The sequence below is a fragment of the Podarcis gaigeae genome (genome assembly GCF_964106915.1).
Source record: "Podarcis gaigeae genome assembly, chromosome: 4".
NCBI lineage: Eukaryota > Metazoa > Chordata > Lepidosauria > Squamata > Lacertidae > Podarcis > Podarcis gaigeae.
This window is the reverse complement of record NC_139677.1, coordinates 23,908,167-23,923,888: the sequence shown is the minus strand read 5'-3', so window position 1 is coordinate 23,923,888 and position 15,722 is coordinate 23,908,167. Positions and strand designations below refer to the sequence as shown.

General features: G+C 39.0%; 1 protein-coding gene across 30 annotated transcripts in view; it reads left to right on the top strand.

Annotated features, from left to right (window-relative positions):
- The window catches only part of DOCK9 (dedicator of cytokinesis 9), a 132,542-nt gene that overhangs the window by 110,465 nt on the left and 6,355 nt on the right, over nt 1–15,722 (top strand). For 7 of the 30 annotated variants that reach the window (XM_083735175.1, XM_083735174.1, XM_083735178.1 and 4 more), the window contains 13 exons: nt 1,332–1,468; nt 4,888–5,003; nt 5,947–6,084; nt 7,046–7,228; nt 8,256–8,369; nt 8,779–8,994; nt 9,400–9,457; nt 10,827–10,933; nt 11,463–11,585; nt 12,880–12,993; nt 13,636–13,671; nt 14,368–14,514; nt 14,837–15,047. In XM_083735175.1, the coding sequence (XP_083591301.1) occupies nt 1,332–1,468; nt 4,888–5,003; nt 5,947–6,084; nt 7,046–7,228; nt 8,256–8,369; nt 8,779–8,994; nt 9,400–9,457; nt 10,827–10,933; nt 11,463–11,585; nt 12,880–12,993; nt 13,636–13,671; nt 14,368–14,514; nt 14,837–15,047 (1,700 nt within the window). Of the gene's footprint in view, nt 1–680; nt 719–1,331; nt 3,089–3,910; nt 4,466–4,887; nt 5,004–5,946; nt 6,085–7,045; nt 7,229–8,255; nt 8,370–8,778; nt 8,995–9,399; nt 9,458–10,826; nt 10,934–11,462; nt 11,586–12,879; nt 12,994–13,635; nt 13,672–14,367; nt 14,515–14,836; nt 15,048–15,722 lie in introns of those variants that run through there. The other 23 variants (XM_083735183.1, XM_083735167.1, XM_083735181.1 and 20 more) reach the window with 8 other exon arrangements.

Genomic DNA, 15,722 nt, shown 5'->3' with positions numbered 1-15,722 from the left:
AAAGTTCAGCATCCGGAGGGCATTGTGCTGGTTACTCTTGAGTAAGACCTCACATGCAGGCTGAAGTGATACAGCACATACATGGTTTTGCCATCCAGAATTAAGCCACACATTTCTAATGTGGCACTGGTACTTGTGTTATTTCTTTGGGCTGGAGTAAAATATCCTTTATTTCTTTATTGTTGCATTTTTCTTAATGTACTACATGATGTTTAACCATTTTATTTAAGAATAATACATATTGTTGCTCCTGAAATTACAGTTTGAACTTTTGCCCACTTGATATAGTTGTATAAGTAGGAATATTCATAATGCATGAAAATGCATTAAATAGCTCTTGATGAATTTGTCAAGAGACTATTTCACCAATAACATACCACTTGGTTGTGTTGCATGTGAAAACATTGAACTGAAAACTATGCACGTTTCTGATGTAAATTGTGATTATTGAAGTGATTCACAAATATTTCACACTGAGATGCACCAAATGAATGCGCTAGCAAAAAAACAGTGCATGCAATCTTTACACACCCTATGGTTGAGGAAACAGGGATGTGTGTAATTCTGGTATTGGTTTTCATTTCTTGTCAGCTCTGGTGGTGGTACACACTAGGAGGTTAGTCTGTACTGATTGCTAACACAGATCACTTTTCTATTTCCTTCGCTTGATTGCTGGCAAGTTTAACAAAGTATATGGCTCTACTCCCTTCCTGCCTCGGTAAGATACAGGCGTTAGTATATCACGTAATTTTGCTCTTACTGCATGTGTGCTTACTAAATACTCTCTCAGATCCTCCTTAAACTTTCTATAACAAATTCACATCACACAAAGCTCTCTTAAAAATTATTTGTATACATGGTAGCACATTTACTATTCTGAACTAAATGTTTCTAAAGCAAGTTGTGTGCTGCTGCCTTCAAACATTTTTGAAGCTTTTGGACTGAGAAGGTACTTGCTGTGATGCTTTCGGAATTTTGCCTATTTTAAGCTAATGTAAAATGACCAAAGTACAGTGGTCAGGTAAAGTTAGTCTTCCTGACTGAGTCTGTCTTCCTAAGACTCTCACTATAGCTGACCTACCTCCAGTCTGTCCAACTGTAAATAGTCCATTGTGGTCAAGAAGTAAATACTATAGTCCACATCCTTTATGTACTGCCTTGACTGACTGGATAAATTTGCCAAAACTTTGACTAAAATAGATAATAGGCTGCATTGTATTTTCATCTTCTAGTAGAGTTTTTGCTTGGCCTGCTTAACTAACTCTCACCCTCTCTTGCTGCAGTGCAACATGTTTAACTTTTGCTTCTGTCCCATTTCACCCATCTTGCAGGAACCAGGAGGGGTTGGGACCCATAGTTCATGATCGAAAATCTCAGACATTGCCTGTTTCCCGTAACAGAACAGGGATGATGCATGCCAGATTACAGCAGCTGAGCAGCCTGGATAACTCTCTCACATTTAGCCACAGTAAGTTCCATGACATAACACCTGAAATCTCATCCAGTACCACAACACCAGAGGCAGGTCGAAACCCACACCAGAGCATGTCATGGACTTTATTTTTCAAGGTCAAGCACCTACATGAATTCTGTTCACAGCTGAGTGGAAGTACCAAACGATGACACAATGTGGAACATGGTTAACTACAGCATTTTAACATGCTATACTCAAAATTTTGTATACGCTGGTATTTGATGTATGCTACTTCAAATTTATGCACTCTGTGGTGTTCATCTTGAACAACGTTTTCAACTGCCATTGAGAACTTTTGTTATACTATTTCTCAAGAACATTTTGAAAACGGTGAAATGTGCTTGGTTGATCATGTGACCATGTTTTGGCATAAAGTTTTTAAGGGGAAGTAGCATAAAAGTACTGTGAAAGTCCATGATTTAGTTTGGATGTGAAGAAGCACCCAGTAATGAAGTGACTTTTTCTGTGTTTTCAGTGTGAGAAAAATATCAAGTTTGCTTGGAATTTCTGTAGACAATGGTAAGACAATCAGGTTGAAGTCAGCTTCTGTTGGAATTCTTGAAATGAAATCTAGATTTAAGTAATCTTTGGAAATATTTCAGCTGCATCATTAAGAATATCACTTGACTTTTGTGAAGCTTCACAGTATTCAAGAATGGGCAGCTTGCTGAAATAATAAAGCCCACATTAACTGTGTACTGCCTCAATACTTTTAACAAATGCATCTATTTTTCTGGAAATTAGTGAGCTGGTTTAAGTCTTGGATACTCTTTCTTCATTCTAGCCTGTTTTTAAGGCTATAATCTAGCAGTGTATTCCCCATTTTTCAAATTTTCCAAAACGGAAAGCTCACCCAGACCAGACACAGAAAAGATTGACAGATCTTTCTCAAAAATACCTCACAGAATCCCCAGAATTATTCTCCAGAAGACTTCTATCCCTGAGTTCAATTTTTTTTTTTTAGGTGGGGGTGAAGAGATTTTCCAATACACTTTTTAAATATGGACATGGCACTGCTGCATGCAGATTGATTTGACTGAACACTATCTTTGTGAAATCGGAAGTAATTTCCACTCAAGCAAAGTGGGGGGATTTCCCCCTCCATCTGGAATTCCCACACCACCTGCTTTGGAGGGCTCCAGGAGCAGCAAACGGAAGGCAGAAAACCCCTATTCCGCAAGTGGAACTTAGGACCAAAATCATCATTTTTGTTCTATTTTAAAACCCCCATGTCAAATCCCATTTTGAACACAGACATTTAAAGAGCACTTCAGGAATTTGGTTGGGACAATTTTTGAGAAGGAAGGTATTTAGGGGGAAAATGGGTGCATGCAAATCCCGCTATGTCTCTGCTTGAGCCTTAGGAGATCCTTAGATTTCTTCTTCTTGTAGCCATATTTTTCAGTTTGCCAAAATTCCTTTGCCATTCACCTGATGTTTCAATGACGGTTCTTCTCTGCTGCTTCCTTTAATGTACAGCAGGGCTGTGGAACCTTTGGCATTCCAGATGTTTATGAACTACCCGTCAGCCCTAGCAAACATTCCCAAATGGGATCTGTAGTTCAGCAACATCTGGAGCGGCAAAGGTATTAAAGGGTCACCTTATTCCTAAGCGTAGGTTGATCAATGCTTCATATTTCTGGGAATAAAATTTGATTTTAAATTTTGCTAATTGGTATTTTCTCCCCTTTAAAATGACCATACCTATTTCTTAGCATCTTATTTACTGATATTATGCTCCCCTGGAGTAATATGTCATTAAATATTTAAACAAATAACTCGTTTCGATAGTGCTTTTATGAAGGTAGGAAATAATGGTGTTCAGTTAGGGAAATACAAGAGATATGTACATTTCTAACATACCTAGTCTAGCTTTTTATTGGTTTTGCAATACAGTTTTAGTGCAAATTCAGTTAACTGTATATGAGAAAAAAATCCAGAAATTAATTGTTCTAACAAAGTGGAGATACAGGAATGAAAGGTAGTTAACTTAAAAAAGGGTTAGCTGCACTAAGTTGCTTGAGTTTGCAGTGATATTAGATGCTGCTTTGTGAGGTGTCTAATGCAACATCAAGCCCAGTGTTGCTGGATCAGTTTCAGTTAATGTAGTCTGATGATATGGACAGGATACTTGCAATGATGTGCCTAACTACCTATTCATTAGATCCTTAGCCATCCTGGCTTATTAAAACTAGCTGGGGTGAGCTGACTGAATGGGTCAGAGGTGCAGTAAATGCATCTTTGTGTGATAGGGTGGTGCCCACTCCCTTTAAAGAGGTGGTGGTGTATCCACTCCTCAAAAAGCCCAATGGAGTGCAATAACTGTAGACCAGTCATCAGCACTCCTTTCTTGGCAAAGGTGGTAGAGAAGGTGGTTGTGGAGCAACTGCAGGTGTTCCTGGATGAGCCTGATCATCTAGATCCAATCCGGTTCAGACCTGGTTTCAGAACTGAATCAGCCTTGGTTGTCCTGATGGATGCCCTTCATCACAAAAGGGGACAGGAGAGTGCAATTCTTTTACTTCTGCTTGATCTCTCAACAGCCTTTGATACCATTGGCCATGTTATTCTCCTGGATTGACTTAGTGAGATGAGCATCCGTGGCATAGTATTACAATGGTTCCGTTTATATATTCAGATAAGAAGGAAAGTAAATGCACTTGTGAGCCCATTGTATGCAACCATGAAGGAGATTGCCCACTGCATCTCTCAGAGATGCATGCTGGGGACTTCTTTCCTTCTGTCTGTGTTGCAAATGATTAGAGCATTTAAAGACTTCTGATGCAGCAGAATTATCTGCCTTTAGAGGAGGCTAACAGTTGTCTGTCTGCATGAGTCTGCTCAGGACTTGTCACCTTCCAACAAGCAGGCATATCCTAGAATGAGGACTCATTAAGAAACACATGGATTGTGTTTTTTGAAGGTGGGTAATTCTTAATCTTACATTCTTAGTATGAGAGTAAAACTTTTTGATATGCTTTCAATTTTAAATCATGAAAAAATGTGCTTCAGCTATCAGAAGTCTGGAAAAGAAATGTCCTAGACCAAACTGAATGGGTCTCAGAATTTTTGAAAATTATTTTTCAGTTGTCACTTACCTAGGCTAATTCCGCCTATGTGTAGGCCACAGGTCTGGGATACAATTGGAATATTACTGTAACTCATTTGTTATTTATGTACTCTCAGCCCTTACTTTTTGCTTCAAGCTATCTGAAACATAAAGCAATCATTTACACGACCCAAGCTTGCAAATATGTGCACATGTTATATACCTGCAACTGCAGCATTCCTGTAAGACACATAAGAATTCCAGCTTTGCTACTATTCGATTAGTAGTGTTGGTATTAAAAGGTTGGAGTTTTGTCAAAGTCTGGTCCAGAGTTCAAAGTAACAACTGCCTCAAATTTCCACAGGTTATGGCCATTCAGAAGCAGATGTCCTTCACCAATCTTTACTTGAAGCCAACATTGCCACTGAAGTTTGCCTTACAATTCTGGACACTTTATCTTTATTCACAATGGCATTCAAGGTATGTGCTTAGATACCTGTATAGTTAGGCCTAGCCATAGTTTTTATCCAGAGGTAGCCAACATAGTGCTCTCCAGATGCTGTTGGACTCCAACTCCCATCAGCCCCAGCCAGCAATACTGATGATCAGGGATGACAACATCTGGAGTACAGGCAGCAACCAATTTGTGCGAAGGTTACATCCCAATGCACCACACACTTGTTTGAAATCATGTATAATCAGAACACCCATTGAAAAACTCTTCAAACAACCCCTGTTTGTGATGTTTCCGGGTCACCTCTGAGTTTGATACAATGTGTATAGTCACGCTCGTGCTCATTCATCAAGCACTTTAAGCATCACCACTGCGGTTGGGTCCCACCCAGTTGGGAATCACTGTGGTATGTCCCAATCCAGTGGGCTTCACCATCCACTGCAGTAAATAGAACGATTGGTCTTACCTGAAGAGTAGATTTGTAAGGTGACAAACAGATGAAAACACCAGAGCCCTCCCTGCTGTGGTCTGCAGTTGTGCTAATTTCAGACTGCTGTCAAGGCTTTACTTAAGGGTTCCCTTTGTTCCTATGTTTAAGGGGTTATGTTATTTATTTTGGCGGCATGTCATCAGCTGGGGGGAGGTAGGCAGGTACATTCAGATTTCTTTTCTATGTACATACATTGATTACTGCTGCTTGGTGAGCCTGAAAATCTGATGAGATTAAGCCTGCCTCCCACAAGTCTGTGCTCCTGCCTCCATCACTTGATTACCCAATCAAGTGTCTTCATTGTCCATGTTACCAGTCTGCAATTCAAGTAAGACCAATAATTCTTTCCCAGATGTTTGTGTGCAGATAGCCAAAAGGGAAGCATTCCATTAACAAGTCTATAAGGTTTATAATGGCGTTTGAGGCCTTAAAGTAATTCATCTGTGTAGGTATCAAAATATAATTCTCTTAATTTTAAGAATCAGCTCCTGATGGATCATGGGCATAATCCTCTAATGAAAAAAGTATTCGATGTGTACCTTTGCTTTCTGCAAAAAAATCAGTCAGAAACTGCATTAAAAAATGTCTTCAATGCCTTAAGATCACTAATTTTTAAGGTAAGTAGTCTTCAATTTATAACTTCTTCTCTCTGTATGTTATATTGATTGAGGGTGGTGGTTCTATTTTGTTACTTATATGCTGCCTTTAAATGTAGAGAGCCCAGGGCAGGGTATTGCTTTTCTCCAGACAGCATATCTCTTTGTTCAGTCAGAGTATATATTTCTGAAACTGAGTGAAGGAGGACTCTGTTGTGTTCATGGAGCTTTAGCTTGGGAACTAGATGCCAGGTTAATTGCTTTTTTGAATTTGGACAAGTCATTGTCTTGTTGAGTAGACTGACATTCCAGTCCAGCCAGTGTAAAGAAGCAGGGTCCCGAATCCCTTGATAGAACAGGTGGACCCATTAACTGAACAGGCCACTGTATGTTCAGAACCCAGAACTGGATTACCAACAAGTGCTAGTCCGGTATGTAAACATAGTGTTCGGCCATTCAGTTTTCCGGGGGTCATGGGAGAGATTAGAATGTGGGCCATATGGTCCACCCTTTAAAACAGGTGACAAAGTCACAATTGCTTTCTTTTTGGGAAATGGAGCTGCAGATCTGAAATCTGACAGCCCCGAAACACTGAAATCCTGCCGAAGCTTTGGTCTTATTTTGAGACAACAACTACCTTCTGTCAGGCTGTCAATATATATTTTCTAGTCACTTTAAGGGTGAAGCTTTACAAAGTTGCAAATTTCTGCACAGACCACGAATTACTGGATTTGTGAGGTAGGCAAGCTAGCAATCTCTTTGTACACTTATTTGCAAAGCTGATTTTGGGACCCGTAAACAAACGGATGCACATATCTATATCAAGGGTGTTTGTTTTCAGTGACCCTTTCTAGTGTGTTACAAATTAAACAGCCAACTCCCATGTGACTTTTTTTGAACACTTTGCTATTTGAAACTTGTTACCTGATGGTTTCATTTTATCCCACCTTTTAAAGAGTAAATGTTTCTGTGTGTTCTACAGTTTCCTTCTACATTTTATGAAGGAAGGGCTGACATGTGTTCTTCACTGTGCTATGAAATTTTGAAGTGCTGCAATTCCAAACTGAGCTCAATACGAACAGAAGCATCACAGCTCCTTTATTTCTTGATGAGGAATAATTTTGATTACACAGGAAAGAGATCGTTTGTGAGGACACACCTACAAGTCAGTACAGTTTGTTTTTATGTATTTAAGGGGTTTTAAGGAGATGAAATGCTGACCTTTTCTGGTACCATGTCTTAAAGACTGGATTGTGTGTACTTAACAACATAATCTTACAGCAGACTGCAGCTAGATAGTGTGTCGAGCAGCCCAGACACACTGTAAGTTATGTGTGATAATAAATGCTGCATGCCCAGCAGCTATGTGAAAAGGTCACCCTTGCTGCTGCACTCTCTATGTGTACTTCCTATACACAAATTTTGGAACAAGTAGCTGATGTTTCTAGATATTCAAACTCATGCCCTATTGTATCACTGCAGTTTTAATGCAAATTACAGTGGTGCCACGCAAGACGATAAGAATCGGTTCCGCGAGTCTCCATGTCTTGCGGTTTTTTCGTCTTGCGAAGCAAGCCCATTAGCGGATTAGCGCCATTAGCGGCTTAGCGGATCAGCTGATAAGCGGCTTAGCGGCTTAGGGTATCAGCTGATAAGCGGCGTGGTGGCTTAGGGGATCAGCTGATAAGCGGCTTAGCGGATCAGCTGATAAGCGGCTTAGTGGCTATGGGGATCAGCTGATAAGCTGCTTAGCGGATCAGCTGTTAAGCGGCTTAGCGGATCAGCTGATAAGCGGCTTAGCGGATCAGCTGATAAGCGGCTTAGCGGCTTGGGGAAAAGGGGAGGAAGGGAAAAAACCCCGCAGGAACTCGCAGGACATTTTCGTCTTGCGAAGCAAGCCCATAGGAAATTCGTTTTGCGAAGCACCTCCAAAATGGAAAACCCTTTCGTCTAGTGGGTTTTCTGTCTTGCGAGGCATTCGTCTTGCGGGGCACCACTGTATTCACATACAGGTTTGCATTACCCCCAGAAGAGTCTACAAATCTAAAAAAAAATGTATTTGTTTACTTATACAAAGTTACAGGCTGCTTAATATTTAGGAAAGTTCCAAAACTGTATACAGAATTTATAATACATACAATATAAACCCCAACCTGAAATCTTCAATATTTATGTTTCTGCCTCTTTACAAGGTTATCATTTCTGTGAGTCAGCTGATTGCAGATGTTGTCGGAATTGGTGGAACCAGATTTCAGCAGTCTCTTTCCATCATCAATAACTGTGCTAACAGTGACAGACTTACTAAGGTTTGTAGTAGGCTTTTTCCATTTCATTTTGAAATTATAAAGAAGGGTCTGGAAAATCTCTGTAAAATCTTTTCAGATCACAATAGTCCATGTTTGAGACACTAGTTTAAATATTCATTGTATAATATAAGTACATACAAAATTAGCTTTTAAAATAGTTCCATTTAAGAGTTGTTTTACTTTGAAAGAAACAATGTAACATTAACAGGAGTAGATGCAACTAATAGCCAAGACCATGTTCATGCGGTTAGGATTCTGAGGAACAGTCCACACAACCTTACTCTTCTTTCATACTACTTGATTATTCCTAAAGGAATTTCAAGCAATAGGTCACTAAGTGGATAGGTACAGTTTAGCTTCCCCTTGTTGAGCTCATTTTGCATATCTTGCCGCTGTTTTCACATTACAGCACACGACATTTCCTTCCGATGTCAAGGATTTGACAAAACGCATCCGTACAGTCCTAATGGCTACAGCACAAATGAAGGAGCATGAGAATGATCCAGAAATGCTTGTGGATCTTCAGTACAGTTTGGCAAAGTCTTATGCCAGTACACCTGAACTCAGGAAGACATGGTTGGATAGCATGGCAAGAATTCATGTTAAAAATGGAGATCTTTCAGAGGTAAGCAAGACAGAAAGTACTCCACTGGTTTTTGATGATCTGGCAATACTGTTCTTAAAGTTCAAAATAATTCTATAAATCTATCACACACATATTGAAGAGGTTAGAGAAAAATGTGCCAACAGAAATTAGAAAGAATTGCTGTGCTGCTCCAACGTTTTTAGTTTTATTCAAGATATACAGTAAGCCCACAACTTATGCAGGGGTTACATTCCAGGGATTGTGCCTAAAGCCAAAATTGCATATAGTCAAAATATAATGGGTACAATGGTAGATGGGATTGCCAAAGTTGTGGTTTTTTTTTAATTGCCAAGCATGTAAAGCTGAATGTTGCAGGCTTGCTGTATACAGAACTTAGTCACAACAAAAATTGTGTAGTAATGGTTGCTATTGTTTGTATTTTAGGCGGCAATGTGTTATGTCCACGTAACAGCTCTGGTGGCAGAGTACCTTCTCCGAAAAGGTATGTATCATGCACCTACTCCATTGTTGTTGGGATATTTTAAACTGCTGCGTAAGTGGTTATATACCAGTCTGCTTTATAGTTTGTGCATTTATGTATGTCTAGCCAGTTGTAGTTATGCATATTGTGTATTGCCCTCGCATCCATGTGGATAAAGGTCCAAAAATAGTTTAATAAATAACAATTAAATTAATATTCTTTCTATTTAAAAAAATAGCAATAAAACATTTAAAGAAATATCTTCAGAAAAGACTGTTACAGAAAAGAAAATCCAATGTAATCTCAACACACGCCATCTGTTAAACTGTCACTCAGAATGTTTGTTTCCTATAGTTTTATCATTGCCTTCCTCCAAAAAACTTAGGGTTCTCTTCTCCTCCCTCCTCCTTTTATTCTCACAACAATCTTGTCCGTGCAGTGATTGCATGGTAATAGTTGATCAGTGGACCGCTCTATTGCACTGGTGAGCCTTTTAAACATATCAGCATCACAGGATGGACCATCAGAAAAACAGCTTCTTTACTTATCTATATTGTCTAAAGACCCCCATACAGTTTTTCTGTTTGCTATGAAGGTACCTCACTTCTATTTTGCCACACTGGGTTACTGAAGATAATTATATCTAATGCCAGCCCTGAATAGTCATTAGTAACCATGTGTAAGAGGCCCTCCTGTTACCCACGTTTCCATCTTAGGCTTTGAAGCAACCAAGGTTGTGAAAATAGACATGCTTACTATTAACTTGCAATCAGTAGAATTTTGTCCTATGGTTCAGAAACCCAAGAGCATGGTTTCTGATTATTCAAGTCTTTACTAAAACACTATACCGTTTAAGAATAAAATCCAAACCTGCTGCTGCTGACCCCCTGCATAGTGGTGCTACTGCCACATGGCAGTGCTGCAGCCTAGCCAGTGGCAGTGGCAGCAGAAGATTTGCAGTGGGGCAGAGGGTGGATCAGGACTTTGGGACTGGCTGTAAGTACAGCTTGGGATCCAACAGATTCCAGGCTGGCTCAGGCCTGCCCTGGAATGCCCCATTTGGGGACTGTATGCTGGCAAGGATACTGCCAGTTTGCCTTCCGCCCACACATTCAGCAGGCAGAAAGAGGTGGGGGCTGCTCCAGCATAGTGGCATAAGCACTACTCAGTTGGCAAGAGGAAACCAGCTGAGACTGCAGAAGTTAGTGAAGAGATGTCTCTACTCAATCCAATACCTCCCCCCAAACCAAGCATAACTTGAAATTAGATCTATTCACTGCAACTTTAAGATTGTTAATTTCTTTCATGCATTTGTCGGTTTTGCTGTTCCTCTCTTCCGTTGATCTACTTCAAGAGTGTTGTTTGCATTTTCCCCATCCAATATAAATAGGAATGTTTAAACAAGGCTGTATAAGCTTCAGAGTAATCACTCCAAATATAGATGAAGAGGCTTCTATGATGGAAGATGTTGGGATGCAAGATGTTCACTTTAATGAAGTATGTAAACTTAATTCATATTTATTTCTGTATCATCATAATACTAATTTATTTTTTATTGAATTCTAAAATGTCTTGCTTGCTGTCTAACCCGAAGAGTTCATAACACATTGAAAATATTTTTAACCCGTGGAAACACAACTAAATAATAAATAGCATATACCATTACTCACTTTATAGCATGTTAAGACAAAGAGGCCAAGTTATGCTGGAGATGCTATAAAAGCAAGGCATAGGTTCAGGGGAGAGCCTGGGGAGAGAGCACTGAGGAACCTTGGACCCGGCAATTAAATGTTAACCAGATGGGATTTCCACAGAACCCTTTAGAATAGTGTGACACTGCAGACTGTAGGAAGAAGGGAGAATTGGTGAAAATTGCCTCTCCCCTTCCACTGTCAGGAGCCTTTACTGGGTCAGAAACATACTGTACTGGAAATTAATCCTTTTTTATGCATCATGAGAAAAATAAAATTAGATTTCTCTAGATTAGTCTCTATCCACATGTGTGTGCTTTTCCTTCTGTAACTAGGATGTACTGATGGAGTTGTTAGAACAGTGTGCAGATGGGCTGTGGAAGGCTGAACGTTATGAACTGATTGCTGACATCTATAAACTTATAATTCCTATTTATGAAAAGCGGAGAGATTTTGAGGTATTTGATACAAATCTATTTATGCTATAATGATTTCATTTGATACCTGTGGGATGTTGAAATAGGTAATGTTCAGCTAAAGTTACAGCAAAGTCTCATTGAACGTTGTGAGGATTCATTTGATTGCAACTAACTTCAAAGTGCTTGGGGTTTTTTTACCTATAGAACTTTATAAGGCTTGGGACCCCATTACCTTATGGAGCCTCTTTTCCCCTATGAATCTGGCCAGCTCTTCAGATCAGCTTTGGAGTCCCTTCTCCAAGTACCTCTTCTAAGGCAGGTGCGGAGAGTGGCTACATAAGAAAGAGCCTTTTCTGAAGTGGTTACCATTTCTGGAATGCTGTTCACAAGGATATACAGCAAGCCCTTAGTCCACCATCTTTTTGGAACCAGGCTAAGACTTCTTTAGATTCCAAGGCATTGGAAATTTTGATATCTGCATCCTGCTCATTCAATGGATAGTTAGCTGTTTACTGGTTTACGGTGATAATAATGTTATGGTAGGATACGTGTATACCGTATTTTTTTGCCCTATAGGATGCACTTTTTCCCCTCCAAAAATGAAGGGGAAATATGTGTGCGTCCTATGGGTCGAATGCAGGCTTTCGCTGAAGCCTGGAGAGCGAGGGGGGTCGGTGCGCACCGACCCCTCTCGCTCTCCAGGCTTCAGGAAGCTATCCGCTAGCCGTGGGAGATGCAGCTCTCCCACGGCTAGCGGAGAGCTTCCCGGCTCAGCACGCCCCAAGCTTCGGGCAGTGCTCCGCTAGCCGTGGGAGAGCTGCGCGAAGTTGCGCGGCTCTCCCACGGCTAGTGGATAGCAGCCTGTTCTTGGGGCTGGGGTCGGGGGAAGCTCTGGCTTCCCCCGACCCAGCCCCGCACCTAGGGGGGAAATAATTTTTTTTCTTTATTCCCCCCCCCCCAAAAAAGCTAGGTGCGTCCTATGGGCCAGTGTGTCCTATGGGGCGAAAAATACGGTACTTGGAATGTTCACTTTTAGTTATCATTCTTGCATGTTTTTAATATATATTTACTACTTAAGTCAACTTCAAATATAAGGTGACACCTGAAAAAGTAATCATAACCTGTTCCATTGCTTTCAGTGGTACTTAGTTATCCCCAATTTCAGCTAAATTGAGACAATTGGGCTTTCCGAGCCGTTAAGTACTGTATTATTGTGATACAGTTTGCTAACGATATATAAAAGATTATATGTTTTTTATTCTGTTTTGTGTTGTTCAGAATATACTAAATATATAAATATTTTCCAAAACGTGTTTTCCCATTTTTTTTTTAGAGGCTAGCTCATTTGTATGACACATTGCATCGGGCGTACAGCAAAGTTACAGAAGTTATGCATACAGGAAAAAGATTGTTGGGAACCTATTTCAGAGTTGCATTTTTTGGACAGGTGAGCATTGTCCAGTGCCTTTCCTGAACTTTAACTTAGCATATGAAAAATTGCAATTTTTTTTTGCAATGCAGTGTATTTTTTTTTACAGCATGCGTTAACTGCATTGTATATTTCTACTTGCATGTATTTGAAACTAATGAACTGTTGAACTAATAACTGTTTTCTGAATGAGAAATTTCTTCAGTAAACTTTCTTCTTTTCCTTTTTTCCTTTTTCTATTACTTTCTTAAGGCAGCGGTAAGTTTTTCAATAATAGCCATTCATAGCTATTACTTAAACACTGCCTCTGGTGTTTTTATATATTATGTTGGTTCACTTTCTGATCTATATTATCTTGCTTTAAAATATTAATATATTTAGTTCCACTTGCAGAAGAAAACTGCACATGTTCAATCTTTGTTCTGCATGCTTATACAAAGAATCAAACTTTTTCACTTTTATATGTTATTCCATAGTGGCAAAATACAGTGACTGCAGGATGTGCGTGTGTGTGTGTGACATGAGCATGTGTATTCAATGGAGGAAACACAGCTTTAGATTGAAATAGTTGATCAAAAAAAAATATTCAGTCAGGGCACTGAATTGTACAATTTGAGTGATATAACATTCCATTTATTCTATTGTCTCTTATGACTGTAGCAATACCAGTTTACAGACAGTGAAACAGATGTGGAGGTAATTACAGAAACTGCTGTCCAAAACAAGCAATGCAGTAAAAACTACTGCATATAAGCTTAGTTTGTTGTGGGTATTTTTGTCAAGTCTAGTTTGCGTTTATACATGCTATGTTGTGATCCTTGCACTACATTGTCCATTTCATCTTCAGATAGGAATATTTATTTTTGCAACTTAAAACATTAACTCAGATCTGACATTCTGTATGAAAGCAGACACCTGTTTCACCTTCCATGGGACCTATTTTGGTTGTGTTTTGGGCTTCAAAGTTAATTATAAAATAGGATTATATTAAAATTTATCTAAATAAGATTGGTTTATTTGTATAGAACACTTGGCCATATTTTGTTCAAAATAACACGGCTTTCTCAGAGGACTACCATATTGGCATGTGAAACAGGCATATGAACAATGAGTATGGAAATAGAGTGCTGTACCCTCAAAACATTAAAGTTGACATATCATGTAATTTACAGCATTCCCTCAATAATATTGTAATAATTTTCAATGCATCCATACTATAATAGCTGTTTTGCTCTCCTTACCTTGATTTTTCAATATCACTTTTTTCTTTTTCTTTTTGCTTGCAACCTTTGTGTTATACATTGACCTTGCTTTAATTATTAGGAGTCATTCTTTTTTGGACCTTTGTTTGTTTAGAACTTAACTGTTGTTATTGGTTTTTCTTTTCTAAAGGGATTTTTTGAAGATGAAGATGGAAAAGAATATATATACAAAGAGCCTAAACTCACATGCCTTTCTGAGATTTCCCAGAGGCTACAAAAACTCTACTCAGATAAGTTTGGATCTGAAAATGTCAGGATGATCCAGGACTCTGGAAAAGTAGGACTTAACTAATAATATACAACTGATTTATATTTAAATTAACATGAGCTCAAATCAAAATTTTCTTTCTTAAGCATAGTAAAATGTGGTTCCTCTAAGGATGATCATCTACTTGTGCAGTACAAAAAATACCAAATAAATGAAGCAAGAAGGGCCTTGGTGGCATACATTGATAATTTTTATATTGAAGGCACCATAAGAGTTTTAAAATTTTATTAATGATGATCAGCGTATTAGCTTGTAACCTTTTAATAATGTAACTTTTAAATAATCACATATTTTCATAGTTGAGATTTTAATTCTCTCAAATTCTTTTAAGGTAAATCCTAAGGATTTGGATTCAAAATATGCCTATATTCAAGTTACTCATGTAGTTCCATACTTTGAGGAAAAGGAACTACAAGAGAGAAAAACAGAATTTGAAAGAAATCACAACATCCGTCGCTTTATGTTTGAGATGCCTTTTACTCAGATGGGCAAAAGAAGAGGGGGAGTGGAGGAACAATGTAAACGACGCACCATTCTTACAGGTACTAGGTCAAAATTTGCAGTTCTTTGGGACAGTACTTTGATTTCTAAAAACCAAAAACCAAAAGAGAACACTTGACACCTTTCATTGATGTTTTTTGTCTATAGCACCTGTAACATGCTTCCATTTAACCCAAAAAAGCCACAGAGAAATCTGAGTCTTTGCTAAATCCTGCATGTTTAGGGTCCTAATAACCTATCGGAGCCTAACTGTTCAGCAGGAAACTAACCTATAACTAACAACTAACCAAGTTAAAGCTATTTCATGCAGTACACTCACATTTTGTACACGTAAAGTGTTAATAAAATTAATGTTTTGCAGCCACGTGAACTATACTGCTATACTTTCTGGGGAGCTGGAATTGACATAAGGGTACACTCTGACAAATATGGGCTACCACAATATAATGTGTGAAACAAAGACACACAGATTGATGCTCTATCAGTACCTTGGATGTTACTGATGCAGTTTCTCTGGCCTGTCAGGAAGCTGTTTAACAGCAAGGTCACGTTTTAGAAACACTTGTAACTGTGATCCAACTCAAAGAGAAAGGTCTCGGGTGTATTTTAAAAGCTGTGTAGAAAGAGAGATATTTTATGTTCAGGGCAGTCGGCTGTAAAATTAGAGAGAGGTATTCACCTCTGGCAGCAGGTGCTCAGAAACAGGAGCCTCCCCA